General features: G+C 46.1%; 1 protein-coding gene across 3 annotated transcripts in view; it reads left to right on the top strand.

Moving 5' to 3' along the window:
• The window catches only part of HOOK3 (hook microtubule tethering protein 3), a 138,157-nt gene extending 116,465 nt beyond the window's left edge, over positions 1–21,692 (top strand). For 2 of the 3 annotated variants that reach the window (XM_054031784.1, XM_054031787.1), the window contains exon 23: positions 6,866–9,938. In XM_054031784.1, the coding sequence (XP_053887759.1) occupies positions 6,866–6,881 (16 nt within the window). In that variant the 3' untranslated portion in view covers positions 6,882–9,938. Of the gene's footprint in view, positions 1–6,865; positions 9,939–21,608 lie in introns of those variants that run through there. The other variant, XM_054031785.1, reaches the window with a different exon arrangement.
• The last annotated feature ends 4,487 nt before the right edge of the window (positions 21,693–26,179 follow it).

Genomic DNA, 26,179 nt, shown 5'->3' with positions numbered 1-26,179 from the left:
GTCACAATAGATCTCTGGAGAGTCACTCTGCAACCAGCACCATACGTGGAGAATTTGAATGCTTCTCTTGTTTTTCCATTCTTGACTTTAATGTTTTCATTGGAGATTGAGACATGAGAGTCATTTTTAAAATTATCCAGTCATTAATTTGGACAGATGGTGACATTTAACAAATAAAAGTAGACTAGAAAGCCCTCAAAAACTCTGCTAAAAGCAATATGTATTTTTTCCCAAACTGCACGATCCTACGGGACATCAAATTAACACCTAACAGTGGATTCAAGGCAATCTAATTGTTTGATATGAAAAACAGCTGATGGATCAGAAACAGTTCATGACAAATGCCCTACAGTCTGGGTGAGAGGCTGACCCTTTTGAAATGTATGGGCATTTTGCCACTGATCTCAGTGCCACCCATTTGAAGAGACTAGCTGAGAGAATGGGGTTGCTCTAAAGTGGTTCTGAGCATTGGTAGGTGCTAATGGAGAATTTGAGATTTTCTCTGCTGCTGTTCATTGTGTACGTGAAGCCACTTGGAGACCTGACAAAGGAGGCATACCCTGAAGTACTATATGTTGATACCACAATTTAAAGTAAACCCCCATCTCATGGGATAACAGGAATTCTCTCTGTGTGCTGTTCTGTTGCCGTGGATTTGAGACAGCTGCTTGAAGCACTGTCCAGACAAAATGAAAGTGTTATTTATAGGGGAAGAGATGGGACAACCGGGAAATCATTTGTATTTGGTGGCAGCCTTATTTACTGCTAGGTGCTGGCATGTTTTGCAGCTAGGCATGGGAACAATTTTTGAACAGAAGCTGAAGGTTACGGTTAGGGAGAAATGGCTATTTTCATCTTCAAAAAAGTGAAAGTTTCAGCCTTTACTTCCAGTTGTGGATCCTCATGGCAATTAACTTTGCTTTTGTGGTGCCAGTTTTAGAGCCACCATTGAAAACGCACTTACAGATTGCAGCGACTTCTAACCTTAACAGCACAGCTGCTCAGGTGACCTCTCCCTGGAGGAATCAGTGCTGCCCACAGTTCAGAAACTGCTTATTATTCAGCCATTATGCTTCCATGTCTTGCTAATTTATCAGCATTATTAAAAGCCTGTCCTACACTGTCACTGTTATAAAACGGCATGGGAACAAAAATGCCAAAGATCTGAATTGCTGTGACAGAAATAATTACACAGGGAGATAGTAATAGAAAAGATGAGTAAACTAAATGTGGCACTCATCTTACAAAAGAAAGCAAGCTCTTGCCTGACAATTGCTATCCTGCAAGTGTAACTTGAATGCCCCTAATGGCATAAATTTTAAGAGAACAAAGCACTGAGATCATAGTAGCTCCGTGATCAATAAGCAAGCATGGTTTAAAAGATATCATCACAAAGAAATCAGATAATGTATTTATGGAATTACAATATTATTAGATGCAAGGAAAGCAACAGAATTTCAATTTAGTTTTAACTAGACTTTAATAAAACATTTTATATAGATTTTCATGAACTCTTAACTAAACAATTCTAATTGGCTTGTGTATGAGCACTGACTTTTTAAGCCTAAAACTGAGGGGCTAGTAAGCAAAGAGAAGTGGATCAATGTATTTCTGGATGAGGGCTGGGGCTGTCCAGTGGAGTTTTAATGGGATTGGGGTTGTGCCTGCTTTTATTTATCAACTTTGAGAATCTGGGATGGGAAGTAAAGAACGTGGTGAGGCAGAATATTAATAAAGTGGTCAAGTATCTCAAGATCCTTAGAGTGAAGTAGCTATATAAATGCAAAGTATTATTAATACATTTGTAGAGAACCACATGTGGGGAAGTGTTGGAAACACCAGTGAGGAAGGAAACCCCATTAGAAGTAGGAACGAGGAAGATAATGAAATGGGATTCAACATGGAAACATGCAACCTAATAATTCTGGAGAAAATACACCGCTACCTCGATATAATGCTACCCGATATAACACGAATTCAGATATAACGCAGTAAATAGTGCCCCGGGGGGGCGGGGCTGTGCACTCTGGTGGATCAAAGCAAGTTCAATATAACGCGGTTTCACCTATAACGTGGTAAGATTTTTTGGCTCCCGAGGACAGCATTATATTGAGGTAGAGGTGTATATCCAAAGCACATACTCGCTGCATGCAAATACTTGGGAAAGGCATAGGGTAGGGGTGATGGATGACAGATTGCAACGGGACACAGAAGCCAAAAGGGAGAGTATGCCATCAATTCTTCCTGGTTGACACTGCAACCTTTACTGTCCTCAGCTCTGACATCATTCTGAAAAATAACATTATTTTAGCCGTAAATAGTCCATCCGGCCCACAGAGGATTTCTCAGATTTTCGGTGGTCTCTGACCATTTCCAATACAAAGTTCTACCCTTTGGAATAGCCACGACCCCCAGAGTCTTTACCAAGGTTTTCTCCATGGTAGTAGCTCACGTCAGATGTTATGGCCTCCTTGTCTTCCCTTATGTTGATGACTGATGCTTCGCTGTCAAATCTTGCCATGAAGCCTTTGTGTCAATCTCCTTTTCTCACTAGGGGTCAGCATGAATATCGAAAAATCTGTTCTTACCCCTATGCAATCTTTGAATTTCATCAGGGCAACCTTGAATTCTCACTACAAAGGCGTAGTTGCCCACAAACAAGTTCCAGACCATGAATGATATCATAGTTCACGTCACGAGCAACCCTAGGGTAAAGGTCAAAACATGTCAGTCCCTTCTTGGCCACGTGGCCTCATGCACCTATGTCCAGGGCCGGTTCAAGGAAGTTTAGTGCACTAGACGAAACTTCCACTTTGTGCCTCTTCCTCTCCCCCCCCCAGACCTGTGGCAGCTCCCCGCCCTGAGGTGCCCCCGCCCGCGGCAGCTCCCCCCCGGGGAGCCGTGTGGCAGGTCCCCACCCCAGCTCACCTCTGCTCCACCTCTTCCCCGAGCACGCCGCCCCCGCTCTAATTCTCCTCCCCTCCCAGGCTTGCGGCGCCAAACAGCTGATTGACGCCGCAAGCCTGGGAGGCGGGAGAAGTGGAGCGGCGACCGCGTGCTTGGGGAGGGGGCGTAGGAACGCTGTAAAAAAAAATTGGGGGCACCGCTTTTTGGCGCCCCCAAATCTTGGCGCCCTAGGCAACCGCCTAGTTTGCCTAAATGGTAGCACCGGCCCTGCCTATGTCACTCCATTTGCAAGACTGTGCCTTCATTGCCTTCAGGAATGGCTACAGTCGGTTTGATCCCCAAGCCACCGTTCCATGAACCTCACGCTGACCGTTCCCACCAAGGTGCTGTCTTCCCTCCTGTGATGGACAAATCCTCATCACATATGTGTAGGGGTCCCCTTTCTCCCCTCACCACCAGACAAGACGATCATTACGGATGCATCTCTACATAGCACAGGGAATGTGGACATCTCGAGAGTCCAGAATGCACATCAATGTCCTGGAACTACGGGCAGCACAGAAGGTGTGCAAGTCCCTTTTTCCTTTCATCCCCTTTCACCATGTCTTCATAATGTCAGACAAAACTACAGTGGTCTTCTACATCAGCAACAAGGGGGAGCGAGATCTGCCTCCCGGTGTACAGAAGCAATCAATCTCTGGAACTGGTGCATCAAGAATCAGATCACCCTATCTGCAGCCTACCTTTCGGGGATGCAAAATGTGCTCACAGACTCCCTCAGCAGACACTTCACAATCGACCATGAGTGGGAACTTCACGACACTGTGCTTCACAACATTTTCACGCAATGGGGGACCCCAACCAGGAATCTGTTCACTTCCCAGGCCAACAAGAAGTGTGCCACATATTGTTCCAGAGGAACCCTCAGGGTGACGCTCTCCTTTCCTGGTCATACCAGTTCAACTATGCCTTCGTCCTGCTACCACTTCTGCCACGAGTGTTACTTAAGAGCCAACAGGACAGGGCAACAGTTATCCTGATCACCCCTTTCTGGCCCAGGCAGTTTGGTTCCCCAACCCTCCTGCACCTGTCGCTCACACCCTCCCCCATTACTCTCCCAATATTCCCTGTGCTCCTGGGCCAGTGCAATGTCAGGATCAGACACTCCAATCCACTAACAATTCACCTCAGGGCATGGTATTTGGATGGTTGTCAGCCCTAGAATGGGTGTGCTCCTCGGCCATGCGAGACATTCTCTCTTATAAAAGAAAACTCGACTAGGAAATCTTACCAATCTACTGGAAATGCTTCTCATCCTGGACACAGCATTCTACCAAAAACTATGGGTATTCCACTCATCCTAGACTATATCCTATTTTTAAAGACATCGGGCCTGTCCCTCAGTTCCATGCAAGTCCACTTGGCGGCTGTTAGTGTGTCACATCCCCTTAGGGAGGGCAACTTTGTTTTTGCACACTCGCTAACCACTTGATTCTGGAAAGGCCTGATGAGAACTTTCCCAACCCCATTGGATGTAACCTCTTCGTCCTCAACTGCTGGGAATCATCATAGCTCCTTCCTAGCTGAAACAAGGACATATTCCAGCACCTAATTATCTGCCCTTATATCTTTGGATTTCTCCGGTCTTATAAAACAATGCTGCAAAACCAAGCTGCTGTTAAAATGATTGAAAAATTCCCTGCTGTTGAAATGTTTCCTCGAAGAAGTTGTTAGCAGATCCTTGTCTAGTAATAAAACCTGCACTGTTCTAGCCGGAAGGGCACTAGGACCATAGTGTATTCTGTAGCGTCCTTGGCCAGACTTTACCCCTTTTTTCCGAAGGACTCCCACTAACGCCTTGAAGAGTACATTATCTCCATTCTGTTAATGTCCATTAGCTGTGTACCTTTATATTTCACTTAGTCCTGTTGTACAAGCAGATTGGCATTCTCACATTCTGATGAGAGTAAAAAACAGGATTTTCCATTTAAAGAAGCAAACTCTGATCTCAGCTTTAACATTTTAACTTTTTATGGCATTACTAAAATTATTTGTTCATTTTATTATTTCCAATCATCCACACCCCAGTGTGCAGTGCTTGAGTGGATAACAATGCATCTCATCCAAGGGATGTGTTATTCAAAACACACTTTATCAGGATTCTGCTTTGAATGTGTGCATTCTTGATTTTATTTCACTTGATTTGTTACAGTCTGTTCTCTCTGTTGTGTTCACTTTCCCAAATAAAAAGTATTCTGGTTAGGAGGAAACAGGTGAGAAGGGAGGCGCACAGTAAGGTCATTTTGTTGTTACAGAAATTTGAACGAGTCCACTTGTATTACGTGCAGCAAACTTGAGTTACTGTATTCTTTTGGCTTCCGCAGAATTAAATCATCAGCTACAGGACTTGTGCTGTAGTTATAACTTTTGAAAGACATGTCTTAACGTTTAGTCATAAAAATATTTTCTCTAATAAATTCAGTCCAGATTTTCCTGCCACAAAAAGCATTATTAGAATCAGCTACTGAACAGGGCAATTCTTAGAGGGGAAAAAAACAAAGACAGAGCATGTCTTCTATCAGATGAGAGCATTTGCCGTTTACATTGTGCTGGAATTATTGAAAATCAGAATGAGCGGACACTAGAAACAAGTCTCTCTCCTATTCTGCATATATCTGCAGTAATGTCTAAAATTTGCTTTTGATCAAAAACTTATTTTACATCAAATGGCTAAAGCTTGTTAATGTAAAACGAACGTGACCCGGGATGTGTTGGCTAGGCATCAAACACAGGCTTGCTTTGGTGCAGCTAATCAAAAACTAATGCTTAATCATCAGTGTTTTTATCTTGTAACACAATGTGGAATTTCTCACAGATGAGAATGGAAATTATAACTCCATTGCCTTTTTCAATGGTTAAAACGTATGATGGGAGAGAGGCACTTTTTTACTTCTGGAAATGTTTTTTTTTACTGATTGTGCTGACAGGCAGCAAGAATGAGTGAAACTTGTGGAGGCCAATTTCATAACTATTTCTTGAGCTTGGCGTGTGTCTGCCGAGGCATTCTGCACTAAGGTGTTGGGTAGAGCCACTTGGGTGCAGATCCCCAAAGGTATTTAGGTGCTCCACTTCTATTGATTTGAATTAGGTGCCTAAATGCCTTTGAGGATCTGGGCCTTGCTCTGTTACTAGGAGTTGTACAAGACTCCCTTTTAAACCAATGGTGCCTAATTCTGATATTTGGGGGGGGGGTTGCAATTCCAGCTTCCCCCCCCCCCCCAGCAGTGACCCTGTTCCTGTCACTGCTTGTCTCTTCCCCCCACCCCACTCCACCCCAGGTCTTCCTCAGCTGCGGAGTATCCCCTCTCTCTTACCCACACCATGCATAAGCCTATGCTGCCAGGCCTGGCTTTCTCAACAGACTCCCCTGAGCTCCGCCGTAAAGGAACTCTCACCCCATGGGCCAGGCACAGCACCCTTTGGCCCAGTCGCTGCCTGCTCAGATTTCAGTGGCGCTGTCACCACAAAGTTGGAGTGATGCTCTGGACCACTCTGGCAGCAGTCGGACTGTTCTAGCTTAGGACCGCTGCTGAAAAGTGACCAGGCCACAGCCATCCCTAGCTCCATGGCCTGTGGATTTTTGACCAAATGCAAAAAGCTTGGGGGAGGCTGGGGACAACCCCTCCTCCCTCCTAGTCCCCCCACCCCAGGGGATAGCGCTGGTCTAAACCAAGACTAGCTTTTGTTCCTCCATTCAGCTGTGAGCACATTAAACATATTGTGAATGCTTTTAGTCACCTTAACAAAATAACAATTGCAGCCCCTTGACCTCGCTGAACTATAACTTGACCCAGCTTTACTAAACTGCTGAGAAAATACATGTTCTGTTTTCATTTTTAACAGTAATGAAATGTTGGCTTCTTTTTAACTTTCTTCTTTATTTTTGTTTTATTTGCAGTGATGTGATTGCATGACCTGCAGCATTATTTATCAAACAGGGACTGTTCAGTGCATGACTTTTCTGTCCAGACTGCATAACCCAAAACTTAACCAGTTCTGCCACTTAAGACTCATGGCATCTGATTGCAAAGAGAGAGATCCACTCGCAAAGAAGCTTGCCATCTTGGGGAGTGGCTTTACCATCTCCCTCTTGCACCTTTTCCCTCCCCTGCAAAATAAAGTCTCCCCAGGAGACTGGGGCAGGGGAAAAGCCAGTATTCAGAATTCCTGAGAGGGTATTTGGTGAATTGACACAGTTCCCTTTCCGCACTCCGTTTTACTTTGTCTATCCCCTTTGACTACTTCATTCTGATTATTAACACACAACCTTCTGCTACATTTCCATTTGCTAAGCTAGATAACAGCTAGTCTTAATGAGGTCATAAATGTATCTTTCTGATCATTCATATGTTAAAGCTCCTGCCCCCTTTAAAGGCTCTGCTTTAATCAGGTTTTTAATATTTAAAGTAAAGCCAGGAAAGTTTTCTTGCAGGAAAAACCGATTATGAATGGTTGTTTGACCCACCCATGTTCCTTAAAAAATAAGCAAGGTATATCTGCTAAGCTCCAAGCCTGGACAAACTAACATGGAATATTTTATTTACAAACTTTGCATACTTTAATATGTATATACACAGTAGTTTGTGACTGTTACATTTAGCTGTGTCGTCAGTTTCTTTCAGTAACATTTTTTTTCCTATCTGTGTACAAATGTTAAACAATTCTAGACAGGAACATGAATGGAGAGAACTAGTATAAAAGCAGTCTACACTTGCTGACTTACAGTATTATGCAAAATGTCCTTGCCAGCTTATTTGGGTTGTTTATATTTTACTTGTACTATTTTAGTTGTCTTTTTCTGATCCCCGGTTTAGTTATTTCATTTCCAATTGCACTAGCATGCCTGTTACTTTGTATTCTGAAGTATTGCTATAAGATTTGCGGTATGTAGACGGTATAACTCAAAATGCTTTGGTGCTGCCTATATTGACTAATTTAAAAAGCTGCTTATTTAAAATTTTAAATTCTTAAATATCCACACATTTGTATCACTGTATTTTCATTTTGTACTCGGCCAGACAGCACTGGCAAGATACAAGCCGTGAGGAAATGCTGTTTTATAGTATTCTAAGTTCATGTGTTTATTGTATAGATACTGTCATTTTAACATGTGGGGCAAAGGTGAGACCGTGTAAGCCACACTATTTGCTAAAAAGCCTCAAGAGCATCTGAAAGCATTAGTACTGTACATCGTTCGGTTTGATTAGCAGTCCAGTTCTTGAGCAACCCCACGCTTCCTCACCTAGCTCTCAATCCTGCAGAAACTTACACATATCCTTAACTTTACTCATGAGCAAACTAAGCACCAGGGCCTTAGGGGCAAATTGACCCTGTCTTTGTGCCTGTAAAGGACTTGGGAGGCTGGGTAGGGGCAGCACAACCCTTGCTTGGTAAAGAGGCCTGCTCTGGGCACCCTCCTTTCACATCAGTGTACAGGGATCGGCGGGGCAGGGCTGGAGGAGTATTGGGGCCCACTAGCCTCCTCAGCACCTGGGCTCTCACCTTGCCCCTAATTGTCATGTGCAAGTCCCAGGCAGCCCGCCCAGTCAGATACACACCGGGTTTGCTCAGCCTGGAGGGAATCTGTACCTGATCTGGAAGGAACATGTAGCTCACTGCCACTGCCCCTCTTTCTGAATCACTGACTCTTCTGCGGGGGTTAAAGGGAGATGAGGACTGGGGTCTCTGCAGGAGGTAGGGGAGAAAATAAGGACTGGGATGGAATCCCAAACTGTGTTCCTTATTCTCTCTCTCTGCGGGAGGGCAGGGTGACTCATCCCTCCACGTTCCCTCTCTTGAGGGCCGTGCAGGAGGCTCTTCAGCCTTATGGGATCCCAGTCCTCTACCACGAAGGGCCCTCATCACTGCCATCTGAGAGGTGGGGGCTCATCGCTAACAGCCCCCCAGCCTGCTGGGGCAGCACAGTTACAGATATCACCACCCAGCGGAGCTCAGGATGTGGGTGGCATCAGAAGTGTGTCTCAGCTGTCCCACACAGAGGAATGTTCAGGCCTTAGGATCTGATCGGGGTGGGCCAGGCAATTCTTGAACAATGCACAGCGAAGAGCCTCTTGGGCTTGGTATGTGACATTTCAGCCTTAATAACCATCGATCCCTTGCTAGGAGGTACTGTATAAACATGCCTTCTCTCCTTGTTGGGAACTGGATGAGTGGCTTTGAGCTGCGTTTTCCAACTCTGTAGTGCAGCTGGTGATGTCTTCCCCAACCCATGCTGGATATCCATGTCTCCAGAGTTGGTAGTTTTGGGCTGGCAATGCCATTTGACTGTTGAGGGATTAGACATTGAGACTTCTGGAGTAGTGGCTCTGGGTGTATTGGATTTGTTCTCCACACCCCCAGCCTGGCAGTGTAGATTAGTAGTTTACTATTCAAGCTGTTCTGAAGCCAAGGCATTTGTATCTTCCTGAAAAGTTTTTAGCTTGACATAACTGTTTGAGTCTACTCAGTGCAGTAAAGAAATGTCAGATAGCTAGTAACCTCAAGTAAATGTGCTGTCTTTCTTTTAACTAAGTTATCCTAGCATCTCTCCCCCAGAGGGTGATCCCAAGCATGTTTCTAATGTACTAACTTGATGTGTGCTGCATAAGAGACTTTTATTTTCTCAGTGGCAGCTTGTTTGACTGTCCTAATTTGTGTTGACACGTTATCAAAATAACTGTTTGTGAAATTGCCAATAATATATTTTCTGTCAGAGAATGGATTTCTAGAGTGTCAAGCATTCATTTTCCTTTTCAGTTCACCTATGAATTCTTATCCTGTAACTACCAGATTGTTATGGTAGTGGCATTAATATACATATTTGTATATAGACAAAAATACAAGATAATGGCCAGAAGAATTCAAACATTTTAATAATGTTTTTCCCAGTCAAATACAATAATGCTTCCAAGGCTACAAAAAAGTGTACAGTTGTTAAACAAGTTGTAAATAAAGGCTTATATAAAATGGAATATCTTGTTTTTCTCGTCTGTTACTGTATTGGAGAAAGTGCACAGAGTGAGGTTTCTGTTAAAATTGTGGATTTGTTAAGTCTGCAACTGTCCTTTGTAACAAGAAGCTAGTAGTGCCATATATTTTTGATTGAGATTATTAAATACAATTTAATTAAAACTTTAAGGCCTACTCATTACAGGGTCTCAGAGCTGGCCCTACATCCTACCACACAGGGACCTTCCTCGCCCCCCTCCAGTACTTGCCACCCTCCAGAAGTACATACCATATTTGCACAGTGTGTCTGAGTTCTGTACAAAAGGTGAACTTTGGGTAAGAAGTCCACGCCCTAAAGACTGCACAGTAAAATTACAGAACAGTGAGGTCAGGGTCATTAGTCATAGCTCGAATGCTTCACTCAACAGGTAGAAATATTGGCTAGGAGGAAAAGAAAGGGGGCTTAGTGTACATTAATATGGCTTAACCAAATGGGGCTTATGGAAGAAAGTACAAAGGAGCGAGCTAAAGGAGGCAGGGAGAGGCCTGGAGATGAGGTCAAAAGTCTAAGTATGTATGGAATGAATTGAAAGTGAACATGAGCTTGAATGTAACGTGGAAAGTAGATGTCAGTGCAGATGCTCGAGAGAGAGATGAGGGGTTGGGATGGTTGAGGAAGAGGCCAGAAGAGAAAGTTGAGGTAGTGAAGAAATTACCAAAATTTAGACTGCAACAGGGATTGGAATAACAAACAAATTCTGGGCAACAATATAATGGAAGAAATGATGTATTTTGATGTCTCTGAAGAATCAAAGAAGATTGGCTAATAGCCAGTGTTTCCAGGGAAGGGACAAAAAGTTCCAAAGTGACAAATTTCCAAGCAAAGGCCCATAAAATAAAGTTCTAAAAATGTCCTTAGTGTACTCCAGAAATGTCAATTTGGCTGTTAAGATGTCCTAGAAAGGCCAGGAAATAGTTCCAAATTTGTGCAGCGATGTATGAAAAATGTCTGATTGTTCCCTATGTGCTCAAGACAAGGCCAAAAAGGTCCGCAAAAATCACAAATATCCAAACTTACGTTAGAAATGGACTCTGACACAAGACGAAACCCTAACTCAGAGTTGTTCCAAAAGGTCTGGATGTTGGCCTCAAACGAACCCTGAGAGAAGTCCCAGTAGTGTCCAAAAAAAGTCTTGACATGCCCCCCAATCAAAGTGTTTGAAAAGATCTGAATATTATTACCTGAAAATGTGCTAAACCCTTCCCAGAGAATGTAAGACGACCTGGTCCTTGTCCCAAAAATATTAAGTCTCCCCTCCGAACACTTGTGATAATATCATTTAATTTAATTGAACGGCTTGTTACTTGGGTGCATAACTGTGACCTGGTATGGGTCCTGTGTATTTCCAGCTTTATGACTGAAATTGCTCCTGCAAAATGGAAGAACATTCTGAAATGGTCCAACAGGACTGGAACCTTCTCTGGCCATTTCTTTGGTGATTGGTTTTGGGATCCTTTTCAAAGCATTTTAGAAAGAACTAAAAAATGTCCCCTGAAGCACCTCCAAAAATATTCCGTTATCTAGAAAGTCGTAAAATTCTACCAGAAATGTCCAAAATGTATCTAAAAAGTGACCATCCCAAGAAAGTTCCCAAGATTGAGAAAGGACTGTCAGTGGTCTACAGTAGCCCAACAATTTTTATTAAATTAAAAAGAAAACTAGAAATATTCCTTAAAAGTTTCCCTTAAAGGTGAAAAATATTCCAGCACCATCACCAAACTAGCCTAGAAAGTTCATCCTACTGGTTTGCGTGAAGATCCAACAATTCGCCTCGGAGTTCAGGTGACAACAATCAAACCAAGACAAGTGGAACTGCAAGGCTTCTGTTTCTTGTCTCCTATTAATAATTGCAGCACAAACATCTTCATAAATCAGCCTGTTCCTAGAGACTCAGGGCCTGCAGCGCGCTCTGGTGCATTCCCTTCCTAGCATACACCTCCATTATCTGGTGAGATGTGTCACACCCATTTACATTACGGAAGCTTAATTTGTAAATGGAAACTATCCAAAGACCACCAAGTCCGTCACTTTAACCTTTCAACCACCTCCCTTCTATTAAAACATTAACACTATCACCGATTAGCATCTGTTTTTGAAAGTGTCACCAACAAAAGGATGAAGGTAGCTTGGAAAAATCTGAGAACCATAACATGGGCGGGGAGGGATGGGGGGAAAATGTCCCAGTAAAGTTAAAAGAATATTCAAAACAATCCCCAAATGTACATTGAAAAATCCCCTGAAGTGACCCTTTTCCGAGGGGTAGCCGTGTTAGTCTGTTAGGAGGCGGAAAAAAGGATATTGTTAGCTCTGAGCAAAGGGTAGGGCTCCCTAAGTGTAATCAGTTGGGAACCCTTCCCCGCAGGTTGTATTCTGGCTCTGGGAGAAGTGGGGGTTGGTACCCACTCCCACAAACCTGCTGTTTTACACTTTGAAACTTTTTTTCCTCCACTCCCCTAGGACCAAGTCCCAGTTCCTGTCTCTTAAGCTGGTCTGTTAACTCTGCTTTTGACTCCAAACCCTGTTGTGCCAAATCATTTTTAACCACCCCTAACTTTAATTTACAATCCTCCGGTAGCCTTCGCTGGAGTAGCACCAATCTTGAAAGATTACTGGCAGCTTCCCATAATGCTGCCTTTATTTCAAACCTCTTACCAGTGGACTTGAGTGCCTCCTGCCCTGGAAGGCATCCTGTCCCCATGGGCACAGATCTCCTTCCGCTACCCATTTACCAAGGAGGGTGGGCTCCTCACCCAGCCCCCATCCCTCTGGGTCCCCTAACACTGCACCCCCGTACCTGGAATGGGCCCTGGTTCTTCCGTATGCACTTATCCAAAAAGCCCATTACCCCAGCTTGCAAGGGCCCACAACTACCATCATGAGAGCCTACCATACTCCCTCCAAGCAGCTGCGTGGACAGTTGGGGAGGGGGACTTACCTGGCTGTAGGGTGACCAGATGTCCCGATGTTGTAGGGACAGTCCCGATTTTTGGGTCTTTTTCTTATATAGGCTCCTATTACCCCCTACACCCATCCTGATTTTTCACATTTGCTGTCTGGTCTCCCTACCTAGCTGCTACTTACCTGTCCAGCGTGATGCATCCGAGTCACGGCACCAAGATGTTAGAGGGCTTTCCCTGGTTCTTGTCACACAGGCACCAAAAGTCTGAAGCGCAAACAATGCAATATTTATTGGGGTTAGTTTCCAAGCAAGCATATTCTGAAGCCCTTCACACCAATCGGGCTTATCTCTATGCGCCGATAGAGTCTGTTCCCTTCCCGGCTCCGACACCACAGAGCGTTTACCCCGTGTCCTCCTTCCCGGCTCTGACACCGCCGAGCATTTACCCCGCGTTCCCCCTTCCTAGCTCTGACGCCGCAGAGCATTTACCCCACATCCCCCTTCCCGGCTCTGACGCCGCCGAGCGTTTACCCCGCGTCCCCCTTCCCGGCTCTGATGCCGCAGAGCATTTACCCCGTGTCCCTAGTCCCCGTTCACCCCCCGTTAGTAAGCATGATTCCAATTTCTCTCCCCCCCCACTTCCTGTTTGACCCCCGTTTATATAGTAATAGTCTCAGCTATACCTTAACCAATCATTTTACAGAAATTTAACTAACCAATCCTAACATAATTATCTAACCAATTATATCCCACTATCCTAATTAACTTACACCTAGCAAAATTAATTATGCAGCAGACAGAAACAATTAGAGAACCAGACAGATTGACACTAGAAAAGTGGGGGCCATAAAGATAAAACATACAGAAATGAGGGTTTCACAACCATTGATAAGTGATTTCTTGCCAGACAGATGCTATCAAACTACGTTTTCTTCAACCATCTTAAGATCTGTTTATCTGCTGGTGATGGGCACTATCAGGACAGGATTGGCTTCCTAACAGCCCGACACCACCTTATTCCAGTGTGACTGGTTTGGGATGTGAGGATGTGACCGGTCGCTTCCCAGTTTATGGCTGCCTCGCCAAAGGCCTTAGCCTAAGAACAAGGCCTCAGACTATCCTAGTGAAACAAGGCCCAGACATAGGCAGACTGTGGTTTTGATTCTTTGTTCTTATACCCCTGTAACTAGCCAAGTGATAAAAATACACTTAAGTTCTTAAAGTATAGGCCTTTACAGGCAGGCCTGAATATCTCTATTCTAACACACATGCACAAGCTGGTGGACTTTCACCCTCCTGTTGAGCTTCAGGTATAAAGGGCGGCCACATCTTTTTTTAACCACATCAGCAAGCATGCACTTGAAATCTGCAAATGCTTTAGGTAGCTGCCCAGTCAAGCAATTGAAGTCCTCTGAATTCATAGAATCATAAAGATTAGGGTTGGAAGAGACCTCAGGAGGTGATCTAGTTCAACCCCAACTAAATCATCCCAGCGGAGCCTTAAAAACCTCTAAGGATGGAGAATCCACCACCTCCCTAGGTAACCCCTTTCAGTGCTTCACCACCCTTCTAATGAAATAGTATTTCCTAATATCCAACTGCTACTTGAAACCATTGCTCCTTGTTCTGTCATCTGCCACCACTGAGCACAGCCTACCTCCATCCTCTTTGGAACCCCCTTTCAGGTAGTTGAAAGCAGCTGTCAAATCCCCCCTCACTCTTCTCTTCTGCAGACTAAATAAGCCCAGTTCCCTCAGCATCTACTCGTAAGTCATGTGCCCCAGCCCCCTGATCATTTTTGTTGCCCTCCGCTGGACTCTCTCCAATTTGTCCACATCCCGTGTGTAGTGGGGGACCCAAAACTGAACTCAATACTCCAGGTGTGGCCTCACCAGTGCCAAATAGAGGGGAATAATCACTTCCCTCGATCTGCTGGCAATGCTCCTACTAATGCAGCCCAATATGCCATTAGCCTTCTTGGCAACAAGGGCACACTGCTGACTCGTATCCAGCTTCTTGTCCACTGTAACCCCTAGGTCCTTTTCATTAAGGGAGGAAAGATGGTAGGGCACAGGATTGAGACTCGGTTCAGCCACAGACATCCTGTGTGACCTCGGGCAAGTTGCTTAATCTACTTGGTGCTGAAATTACCTGTCTGTACCATGGGGGTTGTGAGGCTAAACCCCGTCAATGACTGGGAGGTGCTCAGATGCGGTAGTGCTGGGTGCTCTCTAGAGAATATAGATCGGGAATGTCTTTGCTCCCTGTCTCATAACACAAGAACACTGAAATTCCAAGATGGGGAAATTCAAAACCAATAAAAGGATTGTTTTACATAGTGTGTAATTAGACTGTGGAACTCATTGCCACAGGAGTGCATTGAACCCAAGAACTTAGCAAGTTACAAAAAAGCAATTGGACCGTTATATGGATAACAAGCATATCTATTATTATTAACGATAAAGTTGTGGAAGGGATATTAAGCCTCATGCTTCAGGGCTCTTAAGCCAATCTCTAGTTTTCAGGAATAGAACAACTCACAAACCAATGAAATCAGACGGTAAGTGACAGCATGATCACTCCTGGCTGTCGCACTGCATTGTCCATCAGCGAACACGAGGGGAAAAGCACATCTCTAGTTCTGGGGCACGTCCTCTCTAAAGCTCTAGTTCCAAGTTCTGCACTGGTGCAGCTGTAATAGTAGTAACGCTACTGCTGTCAGTGGACTTACTGCGGTTTTACAGTGGGGTAACTGAGACCTGAATCTGGCCCCCTCTAAGCCTTGTTTCAGCAAAATGCTACATTTCCCACAATGCCTTGTGCTCCAGCCTCAAACCCCTTTCCGCCCCACCCCAGCTCCATCAAGTACAAGTCACTACCACAAAACAAGCCTAGCTCAGGCGTGCCTCGCCCCAAGCGGAAGAAAGCTGCAGTGAAAGGAATCCCTGGAAACAGGTGGGTCCCACAAGACACACACACGAGAAACAGTATTATTTATACAGCACAGGACGTGTGTAATAGATGAATGGTAGCAAGTCTCGGCCCCCAAAAAGCTCTAAAGCTGCTCACAGCATTTCAAAGCTTGCTACAAAGAGGCTTTAGTAAATGTGCTTATACTAAATATGAATTATGTTCCAGCAAGAAGATTATTTTTAAAGGAGCTAAATTTCTCCCAGTTAAAAGTATTTTCCCTGTGTTTTCATACATTTAATTTTTTGAAACGTGTTTGTTGACAACTATTTTCCACCAAAATAGTTTCTAAAAATATTTCCCCCCGCCCCCCCCCAAAAAAAATATGTATTGCACACGCGTGACAGTTTGAAAATACTCCATTGAAAGTTAGTTTCAAGCTGGAGGCACTTCTGTAAGTAGTTGTGTGCTGTGAGCATTAGCAAGTGTGTGTGAGAGGTTGTTATAGCAACAGGCTGTGTCATGCGATGACCTCAGAACTGGCCTTGAGTAACATCAGAATCGCAGCTCGGAAACAGCAGCATCTGCTGCAGTTGAGTTTTGAAGGCGCCAGGCTGGAATGAGAGGCTCTGTGAGGCTGAAGGCACCAGAAGGGTACGCCGTGCTGACAATCCGAGCCTCCCTCTGGCTGCGGCTACCCATGGCTGAGGTAAGAATACTGTGCTCTGTATTAGTACTGTTGCATTGCTGTTGTGTAGCTATTGGCCCAGACACAACACTACACTTCCATTTTGTAACCAGGAAGAGTTGTGTGAGGAGCTAAATCCCACGGACCAGAGGGACGCAGAGTGGCTGCCAGTAGTGGGGGAGGTATTCATTTCCCCCACTCGTAGCCTAAGATTAAGAACTACCCAACAGTACCTGAAGCTGATTGCATTGCTTCCATGGCCCTCTCCGCTCCTTCCAGCTCAGAGAACTACGGACCGCAAAGGAGACTTGACCCTGGGTGTGTCACACTACAATGCAGAGCAGCACCGCTCCCACCATTCAATGGGCTGGCTACAATCAAACATGTTTCAAGTGCAAATTAGCACTTACATGAAGGTAGAAATGTGCCCTTAAGTCCTTCTATTGTCTGTCACTCTTCCAGACCTTTGCCTGTTCATCTGCCTCACCCGTTAGCCCAGAGGCATAAATGCAGCTCACCTGGAATTCATTTGGGAGGTATTCATTGCTTGATTCATAATTATACTGGCAACAGGGTTTCACAATGGGGCCTAAATGGTGATAAAGTTGCTTGGGACTTGCAGGGCCTAGCTCCAATACACATGCATTCCGGAAGTCACACGAATGGCACTAGAGGTTCGTGAATGGAATTCTGTAAGTACCCCACTCATGCACTCCATGCCAGAACTAACGTAATATCAGCACAATAACCGAACAACAGTATGCAGATGATTGTGTTATAGTTGGCCATTATCTTTGAAAACTCATGGCGATCGGGGGAGGTCCCGGATGACTGGAAAAAGGCTAATGTAGTGCTCATCTTTAAAAAAAGGGAAGGAGGAGGATCCGGGGAACTACAGGCCAGTCAGCCTCACCTCAGTCCCTGGAAAAATCATGGAGCAGGTCCTCAAGGAATCAATTTTGAAGCACTTAGAGGAGAGGAAAGTGACCAGGAACAGTCAGCATGGATTCACCAAGGGCAAGTCATGCCTGACTAACCTAATTGCCTTCTATGAGGAGATAACTGGCTCTGTGGATAAAGGGAAAGCAGTGGACGTGTTATTTCTTGACTTTAGCAAAGCTTTTGATACACAGTATTCTTGCCGGCAAGTTAAAGAAGTATGGGCTGGATGAATCACCATGAGTTTTCAAAGATAATAGCCATCTACAACACAATAAGGTGGATAGAAAGCTGGCTAGCTCGTCGGGCTCAATGGATAGTGATCAATGGCTCCATGTCTAGTTGGCAGCCGGTATCAAGCGGAGTGCCCAAAGGGTCGGTCCTGGGGCCGGTTCTGTTCAATATTTTCATTAATGATCTGGAGGATGGCATGGATTGCACCCTCAGCAAGTTTACAGATGACACTAAACTGGGAGGAGCGGTAGATATGCTGGAGGGTAGGGATAGGATACAGAGGGACCAAGACAAATAAGAGGATTGGGTCAAAAGAAATCTGATGAGGTTCAACAAGGACAAGGGCAGAGTTCCGCACTTAGGACGGAAGAATCCCATTCACTGCTACAGACTAGGGACCGAATGGCTAGGCAGCAGTTCTGCAGAAAAGGACCTGGGGGTTACAGTGGACGAGAAGCTGGATATTAGTCAACAGTGTGCCCTTGTTGCCAAGAAGGCTAATGGCATTTTGGGCTGTATAAGTAGGAGCATTGCCAGCAGATCAAGGGATGTGATCATTCCCCTCTATTCAGCATTGGTGAGGCCTCATATGGAGTACTGTGTCCAGTTTTGGGCCCTGCACTACAAGAAGGATGTGGAAAAATTGGAAAGAGTCCAGCGGAGGGCAACAAAAATTATTAGGGGGTGGTGCACATGACTTATGAGTAGAGGCTGAGGGAACTGGGATTGTTTAGTCTGCAGAAGAGACAAATGAGGGGGGATTTGATAGCTGCTTTCAACTACCTGAAAGGAGGTTCCAAAGAGAATGGAGCTAGACTGTTCTCAGTGGTAGCAGATGACAGAACAAGGAGTAATGGTCTCAAGTTGCAGTGTGGGAGGTCTAGATTGGATATTAGGAAAAAATTTTCACTGCGAGGGTGGTGAAGCACTGGAATGGGTTACCTAGGGAGGTGGTGGAATCTCCTTCCTTAGATGTTTTTAAGGTCAGGCTTGACAAAGCCTTGGCTGGGTTGATTTAGTTGGGGATTGGTCCTGCTTTGAGCAGGGGGTTGGACTAGATGACCTCCTGAGGTCTCTTCCAACCCTGATAGTCTATGATTCTATGATTCAAGGGAGGATCTTCGAACAACCCTTAATTGTTTCTCTGAAGCTTACAAAAGCCTAGGGCTAACACTGAACATCGGCAAAACACAAGTTCTCCACCAGCCAGTCCCTGGTCAATCATCAGACTCAGCAAGGACGATCTATATCGACAAAGAAGAACTGGAAAATGTAGAATTCTTTGCCTATCTTGGCAGCCATGTCTTACAGGGGGCAGACATAGACGTCAAGATTCAGCACAGAATTCGCTGTGCTAGTTTTGCCTTTGGCTGACTGTCTCGCCAGGTGTTCAACAATCACAACATGAGACTACCTACTAAACTTTTAGTTTACAAAGTGATGGTAATCCCACTCTCCTCTATGGCTGTGAGACTTGGGTGATCTACAGAAAACACCTGAAAAACCTGGAACTCCAGCACCAGCACTTTCTTCAGATCATCAACAAAGTGGGAGGATCATCACACTAATGTCAGTGTCCTCAACATCTTCAGTGCTGAGGCCCTGATTATGAGCCCCAGCTGAGGTGGAGCGGGCATTGTGTGCGCACACCTGATGTGGGCTTACCAAAACAACTGCTGTCTGCCCAACTCACCAAAGGAGAAAGGAAACAAGGAGGCCAAAAGAAACACTTTAAAGACACCCTCAAGATAAACATCAAGAGATGTGGCATCGGGATTGGACTAAATGATCTCCTGAGGTCTCTTCCAACCCTGATCTTCTATGATCCTATGACACCGCACACTGGGAGACAGCATCCCAGGATAGGGATAACTGGTGAAGACTTGTCAGAGGGAACCTCCACTTCTGAGGAAGCTCGCTCTGCCCTGGTCGCAGAAAAACACCAGAAAAGAAAGGAAGGATGACTGTCACGCAGCAATCACGACCCAACCCTGTCTTCCAACACCACCTGCAATGTCTGCCAACAAGCCTGTGGCTCAAGGATCAGACTCTTCAGTCACCAAAGGACCCATGAAAAATAAAACCTGTGAACACCATCCTCGGCCTTGAGGGATTGACGATGACAGTAAGTACTGCAGCCTATTCTGTCCCTCCTGACATTGTCTGCACCTGAGAATGTCACCTCAATGCTAAATCCACTGCCCAGCCCTTTCCTGGACAGTGCAAAACTGAGAGTTCTTTGAGCCCGGGGCTATATGAGAATTTCACTGAGGGGTGCACATGCGCTCCATGCACCTGAGACCAGAGACTGAAATCTAATTATGGGTAAGAAACCTTCTTCGGCAAAGATCTTCCACCTAAGACGACAAGGGAAGCCAGCACCTTGTACTTCTGTGGAAGGTGCTGACTGAGGGAAAGTCAGCCAGGCTGGGAAGAAGAAAAACTGGTGAGAAAAACCATCTTGAACAAAGCCCGTATCTTGCTAGATTTACTTTTAGAAGCATATTTTGTTTTACTTGTAGCTATTTCCTTCATTCCTTGTACTTGAACTCACCTTTAATCCTACATCTATTTTGTTAATACATTTGTTTCATTTTTACCACAAACCAACTCTGTGCTGTGTTTAAAGGGCAGGGTGTATTTGCCCCCAGTTAAGTTAGGCTTTGATGTGTTTTTGTGTCTTTAAAGGAACAAACAAAACACATTATTTCTCTGAACTATCCTGGAGAGACCTGGACATTGGAGGGCAGATGGTTTTAGGGACTGGGAGTGTGCTGGCGTCACCCTGCACGTAGTAACCAAGGCTGGCGGAAGCCAGAGTGGGGCTGTAGTCAGGCTGGTGGAGTCAGAGCTGCTGCCCACCATACAGACACTCCGGGTGTAACCTGCACACTGGCAGGTAGGTTGGGAGCTACAGCACCAAGTCATTGTGAGGCTCCCAAGGTTGCAGGGAAGATGGTGACAGAGTCCCTCGCTGGTCTGGATTGCAGCCCGGAATGTGACGTAGTCAAAAGGAATAGTACTCTGTGGTCCCAGGAGGGAATCGTGAGGACCGAAGGGAGGGGACATCCCCAGCTGTGCTTCGCAGAGGGAGATGGTGCCTCTCCAGGGATGAAAGGGGAGGGGGCAACACTCAGTGGAGGAAGCAACTATCCGAGCTGAGAGCAGGCAGGAATTTGCAGAAGAACAGAGAGCACGCCCTACCCTAGGAAGCATAAGGGGCCATAGCTTCGGTGGACACCAGAGAGAGGAAACGGGGGAAGGTTTTTTGTTTTTGAAGAGGGGAGAAGGATGAAAAGAGAAGCTCCTATGGGGAAAAATAAAAGTCCTAGACAGCCTTACAAGCTGCTGGTTGTGCTGGTAAGCATTGTAATGATGTCAGCCCATGATTGTCCTTTTGCAGGTGACCTGGGGCCGCAGAGGACTTATGAAAGATTAAAAAGGACTCTTCATTGGCCAGATAGTCAGAATGCAGCTATTGCGACTTCCTTAGATGCAGAAGAGGCCAGTAGGGTGTCACAAAGCTTCCCTATGCCCCTTACCTGCAATCAAGGAGGTGTTTATTAGGGTGGCAATGACTAGCGTGGGCACTATGACCCAGCCAACCCAGAGGCGAAAGACCTATATTTTAGTGGTGGTGGATTAGGCCACTAGCTATCCAGAAGCAGTTGCTCTAACAGAGAAACTGATACAGTGTCAAAAGCCCTTTTCACTATTTTCAGCTGAGTAGGTTTTCCTAAGAAGCTGTTGTCAGATCATAGGTCACGTTTCCTGTCCCAGTTACTCAGGGTCCTGTAGAGGACGTGGGATGTAAAACAGCTGACGGCTGCCCCATATCACTCAGAGACAACCACTTTGGTTGATAAGTTCAATGGGGCACTGAAATCTATGCTGGGAATTTATACAAACTAGAGGGCATGTCACCGGAGTGAAATGTTATCCTATCTATTGTTTACTTATAGGAAGCTTCCCTAAGAATCCACAAATTTGCCCCATTTGATCTCCTGTACGGGAATGGAAGAAAGGTGAGGAGACCCCTGGATTTCATCAGGGACTCTGAATGCACTGCCAGGCACGGCTCTGGTGAGCGCGAGTAAGGTATGTCACCCACAGCACCATGTAGTGGCTGAACAATATACTAGTTTAGCATTCCATTACATCGCCCCTTTTGAGTTCTGCATCCCTAGCCTTTACAAAATGCCGTGGTCAGTCAGCATGCACGTGTGTTCTCTCTGTGTGCTGTCTTAGCCCTGCGCCAATGGCTGGTGCAGCGGCCCTCGATAGCACTACCCAGAAAGACCAGAGGCTCGGTTCAGTGGCAAAGGCACTCGGCCAAGTTCATTGCCCTCAAGACCCAGTACCAGCTGTAGTGGAGCGAACGAGACTGAAGCATCCACACACAAGCCAACTGCCAACAGCAGCATCCCACAGGAGCTATGGGTCTACGAACACATTCATGCCCCGTGGCAAGGCCCAGCTCAGTTAGCAGCAGGACTTTCTGCTGCTCCTCGGCTGGACAAAGGTGCCCTGCCTCGGATTTCTCTTTTATACAACAAAACAAATAGGGCGACCATATTTCCCTAGGCTGAATTACTCTCATTCAAGCGAGTTCAATGGCAATTGCTCAGAACTATGTAGTACAAACGTTCAAATTAACATCAAGTTGACTGAGCCCCCATTAAGAAGAAATACTGGGTTATTATAGCATTAATAAAATAATAAGTAAAAATGCTATGTACGTGCTTACAATTAAGTGGTTACTGCTCTTTAGAAGTGCCTGCCCTGTCCTCCTCTTCTTGTCCTCCACCGCGCAATGCTTCTTGTGGACTATTTGTCGCTTGAAGCAATTTTTCCAAGGGGCCGCTTGTTTTTCAGCAGCTTGTCACAGAACGCAGTTCAGTCGAGGTCAAAATTCACTCGCATAAACAAACTAGCCTTCGTGGTAGAAACACAGACATGATTTTTCAGGTGACCAAACTGTGTTGGTTACTGAAAAGACCCGTTCAACAGGGGCTGTGGTGCTTGGCAAACACAAAACGAACTCAACTGCCTATGCCAGATCTGAGTATGCTCCCGCCTTATTGGCCATCTCTTGAAAAACGTTCCGCCGCCTTTCCGAAACAGGGGCTTTCTGAGTGTTCCAGTCAGACATGTGACGGGATATTATTGGTTTTGCATTTGCCCATTCATCAAAAAGATGATTTTCGTCTATCAAACTTTGGGTGGGAATTCTCGTGTGAGAAGTCTGCTTTGTATATTATTCCCCACTGGCATGTTTCTCAACAGGGCCCACTCAAGCTTTTCCGGGCAGGTTTCCAGTGCTCCAAGTACTTCAGAGATGTTGAGTAAAAATTCTCAACTGCATTGTAAAATTCCTGTTCCTTCATTTCCCCACCCTCAACCAAAGCCTGCAACAGGAGCTTTGTGTGTGACGTGACAAATCTTCCTCTGAGCCTTTCTGCTCAATTCCCTTGAAGGGTACAAACATACAGCACAAATTCTGTCACCGGTGAGTCGTTTTTCTCTTTTGTGTCTACCGTCTTCTGAAAGGTGGCTGTTTATTTACTAGCAAAAGCAAGCCCCAGTTTCGTGCAAGGGTCATTGAAGACTTTCTTCAACAGTGTTGAGCATTTGTCTTGAGAGAGAAAATATGCCTTGAGCCCATCAAAAATCAACAACGTTCTGTCGAGCGCTGGCCCAAGAGAAAGGAATCATGTGCTGCTGTTGCACTCTGACCATTTAAAGTGCTCAAGGTTAACAAATCGGCAGAAGTCTTTCCGTTCTTCGACACAAACTGTGTCAGTGTGACAGTATTTATAAACTTTCACCCCAAAGGACTCCAAGTCAATCAGAAGACCGTCAGCTGCTGTTTGCAGACAGTTACGAACAATGTGAGCTAGCTTTGGGCTGTGTGCAGGCAGGGGGTACCTCAGGGGGCAGGGAGGGGCTGTGTGCAGCTCTGGGTGCAGGGAGGGAGTGGTTAGGTTCTGTGTGTGGGCAGGGGGTAGCTCTGGGTGCAGGCAGGGGCTAGCCAGGTTCTGGGTGCAGGCAGAGGGTAGCTCGGGGTGCAGGGAGGGGGTAGCGAAAGGCTGTGTGTGGGCAGGAGGTAGCTCAGGGTGTAGCTCGGGGTGCAGGGAGGGGGTAGCGAAAGGCTGGGTGTGGGCAGGGGGTAGCTCACCAGCTGCTGGCCGCAAACAGGACAGGGGGCTGGGCCCTGCTAGCCGAGAGCCAGCATGTGCTTGGGGCTGCGCTGACCGGGGAGCGACACGGCCCCGCACGCTGCAGCTTCCTTCTCACCATGAGCCTTGCGCACCTACCCCCATTGTTGGCCACAGGCCCCCCGGTCACTGCTGGTGGGTCGGCAGCTGGCGAGCAGGGATCCAGCCAGCCTCCACGGGGACCCGCCAGTACTAATCGGGGGGGGGAGGCAGAAGATACAGAAGAAAAAAGCTGGACACCTGCAAAAGGGCTTTAAAAACAGGACAGATGGTCACCTTAGATACAACCAAGTTACGTATCACACTGATGTGGTGAGTTACCTACTCCACCTTTAACAAAATGTCGGAACTTTGTTCTGATGCATCAGACACTGGCTTAGGAGCAAGTATTGATGCAAGCAGGGGAATGCAAGAAGCAGCACCCCGTTCTGTTCCTGAGCGAGAACCTGACACCCGCTGCACAGAATAACTCGGCCATAGTAAGTTTTATGCTATAACTTGGACTATCAAGCAACGGAGGCCCCATCTTTTTAATAAAAAATTCCAGGTACTGACTGACCCCTCTCCATTAGAGAGACAAGGTGGGTGAGGTAATATCCTTCATTGGCCCAACTTCTGTTGGGGAAAGAGACAAGATTTCAAGCTCTTTCCCCAACCGAAGTGGGTCCAATAAGAGAATCCCCTCACCCACCTTGTCTCTCTAATATCCTAGGACCCACATGGCAACACCACCACTGTAAACAATGTTCTCTATTAAAGTCCGGTTACACAAAACCAAGGGTACTAATTCTAAACCGCTTCACTTGAGCATCATACTCCAAGAACAGGACATGGTGACTGTACATATTAAAGGGAAAGAAAATATTGTGGCCAATGCCCTGTGCAGTAAGGAAGGCTCTGACTAGCCAGTGGCTAATCCTGCAGTTTTGTATGGGAGGAGGTGTGACCCTAGCCACCCTTGTATTCACACCTCATACACTACTGCAAAAATGTTTATTCAAAAGATACCTCCATCAGGTACCATATGAAAGCTAAATAACATGCTGATTATTAATATCAGTGTAAAATACACGTTAGCATTATATGCAAAGGTCTGAATTCCCTCTGTACGCCCAGGCAAAGGTAATAAACCAGTGTGTCCTAGACAAAGGAAAAAACGGTTACCTACCTTCTGTAACTGTTGTTCTTCGAGATGTGTTGTTCATGGCCATTACACATTAGGCGTGCGCGCGCCGTGTGCACGGATGTCGGAAACTTTTTCCCTCCCTCAGTGGCTCCCGTCGGGCCGGCAGGGACCCCCCCTCCCGCCAGAGCAGCGCCCCGCTCTAGCGTATATATATCCCTGCGGGCCCGACTCTCCCTCAGTTCCTTCTTGCTGGAGACTCCGACAGAGGGGAAGGAGGGTGGGGAGAGTAATGGACGTGAACAACACATCTCGAAGAACAGTTACAGAACATAGGTAACCGTTTTTTCTTCTTCGAGTGATTGTTCACGTCCATTACACATTAGGTGACTGACAAGCTTACCATTGGAAGAGGGTAGGAGTCAAGGAACATGCTATGAGCTTGCCAACGTACCAGCCCCGGAGATCCGGGCTCACTCGACTAGGGCCCAAGCATCCTCGGCGGCTTTCTTGGCGCAGGTTCCATTCCAGAAAATCTGTAAAGCGGCCACCTGGTCATCGGTACATACGTTCACAGCCCATTACGCAATCCATCACCAGACCAGAGAGGACGCAGTGGTCGGCAGGGCTGTGCTTCAATCAATTGTTCCTTGGCTCCTACCCTCCTCCCATGGTAAGCTTGTCAGTCACCTTCTGTAACTGTTGTTCTTCGAGATGTGTTGTTATGGGTAATCAGAGCAGTCAATGACAGTTCCAGCAGGGTCGTGAACCAATGCTGGCGTAGCCACGCCGATGCGATGAGGATGACTGTCGCCTTGTCTCTGCGGGTCTTGAGCAGGACCCTGTGGATGAGTGGGAATGGTGGGAAGGCATACCTCAGGCTCCCTCCCCACTGAATCGCGAAGGCATCTGCCAACAAGCCCGGGCTGAGGTTCTGGAATGAACAAAACTGAGGGCATTGGCTGTTGTCCTTGGTGGTGAAGAGATCCACCTGGGGAAACCCCCACCTCTGGAAGATTGCATGCAGGACGTCCTTTCTCAGCATCCATTCGTGCATGTGGTACGACCTGCTGAGGCAGTCCGCTAACCCGTTTTGGACCCCTGGGAGATACGCTGCCAGTAGTTGGACTGAATGGGCTATACAGAAGTCCCATAGGCGGAGAGCCTCATGACAGAGGGGAGAGGATCGGGA

This window comes from Malaclemys terrapin, chromosome 6 (assembly GCF_027887155.1).
Source record: "Malaclemys terrapin pileata isolate rMalTer1 chromosome 6, rMalTer1.hap1, whole genome shotgun sequence".
In the NCBI taxonomy this organism is placed as follows: Eukaryota; Metazoa; Chordata; order Testudines; family Emydidae; genus Malaclemys; species Malaclemys terrapin.
This window is presented reverse-complemented; position numbering and strand designations above follow the sequence as displayed.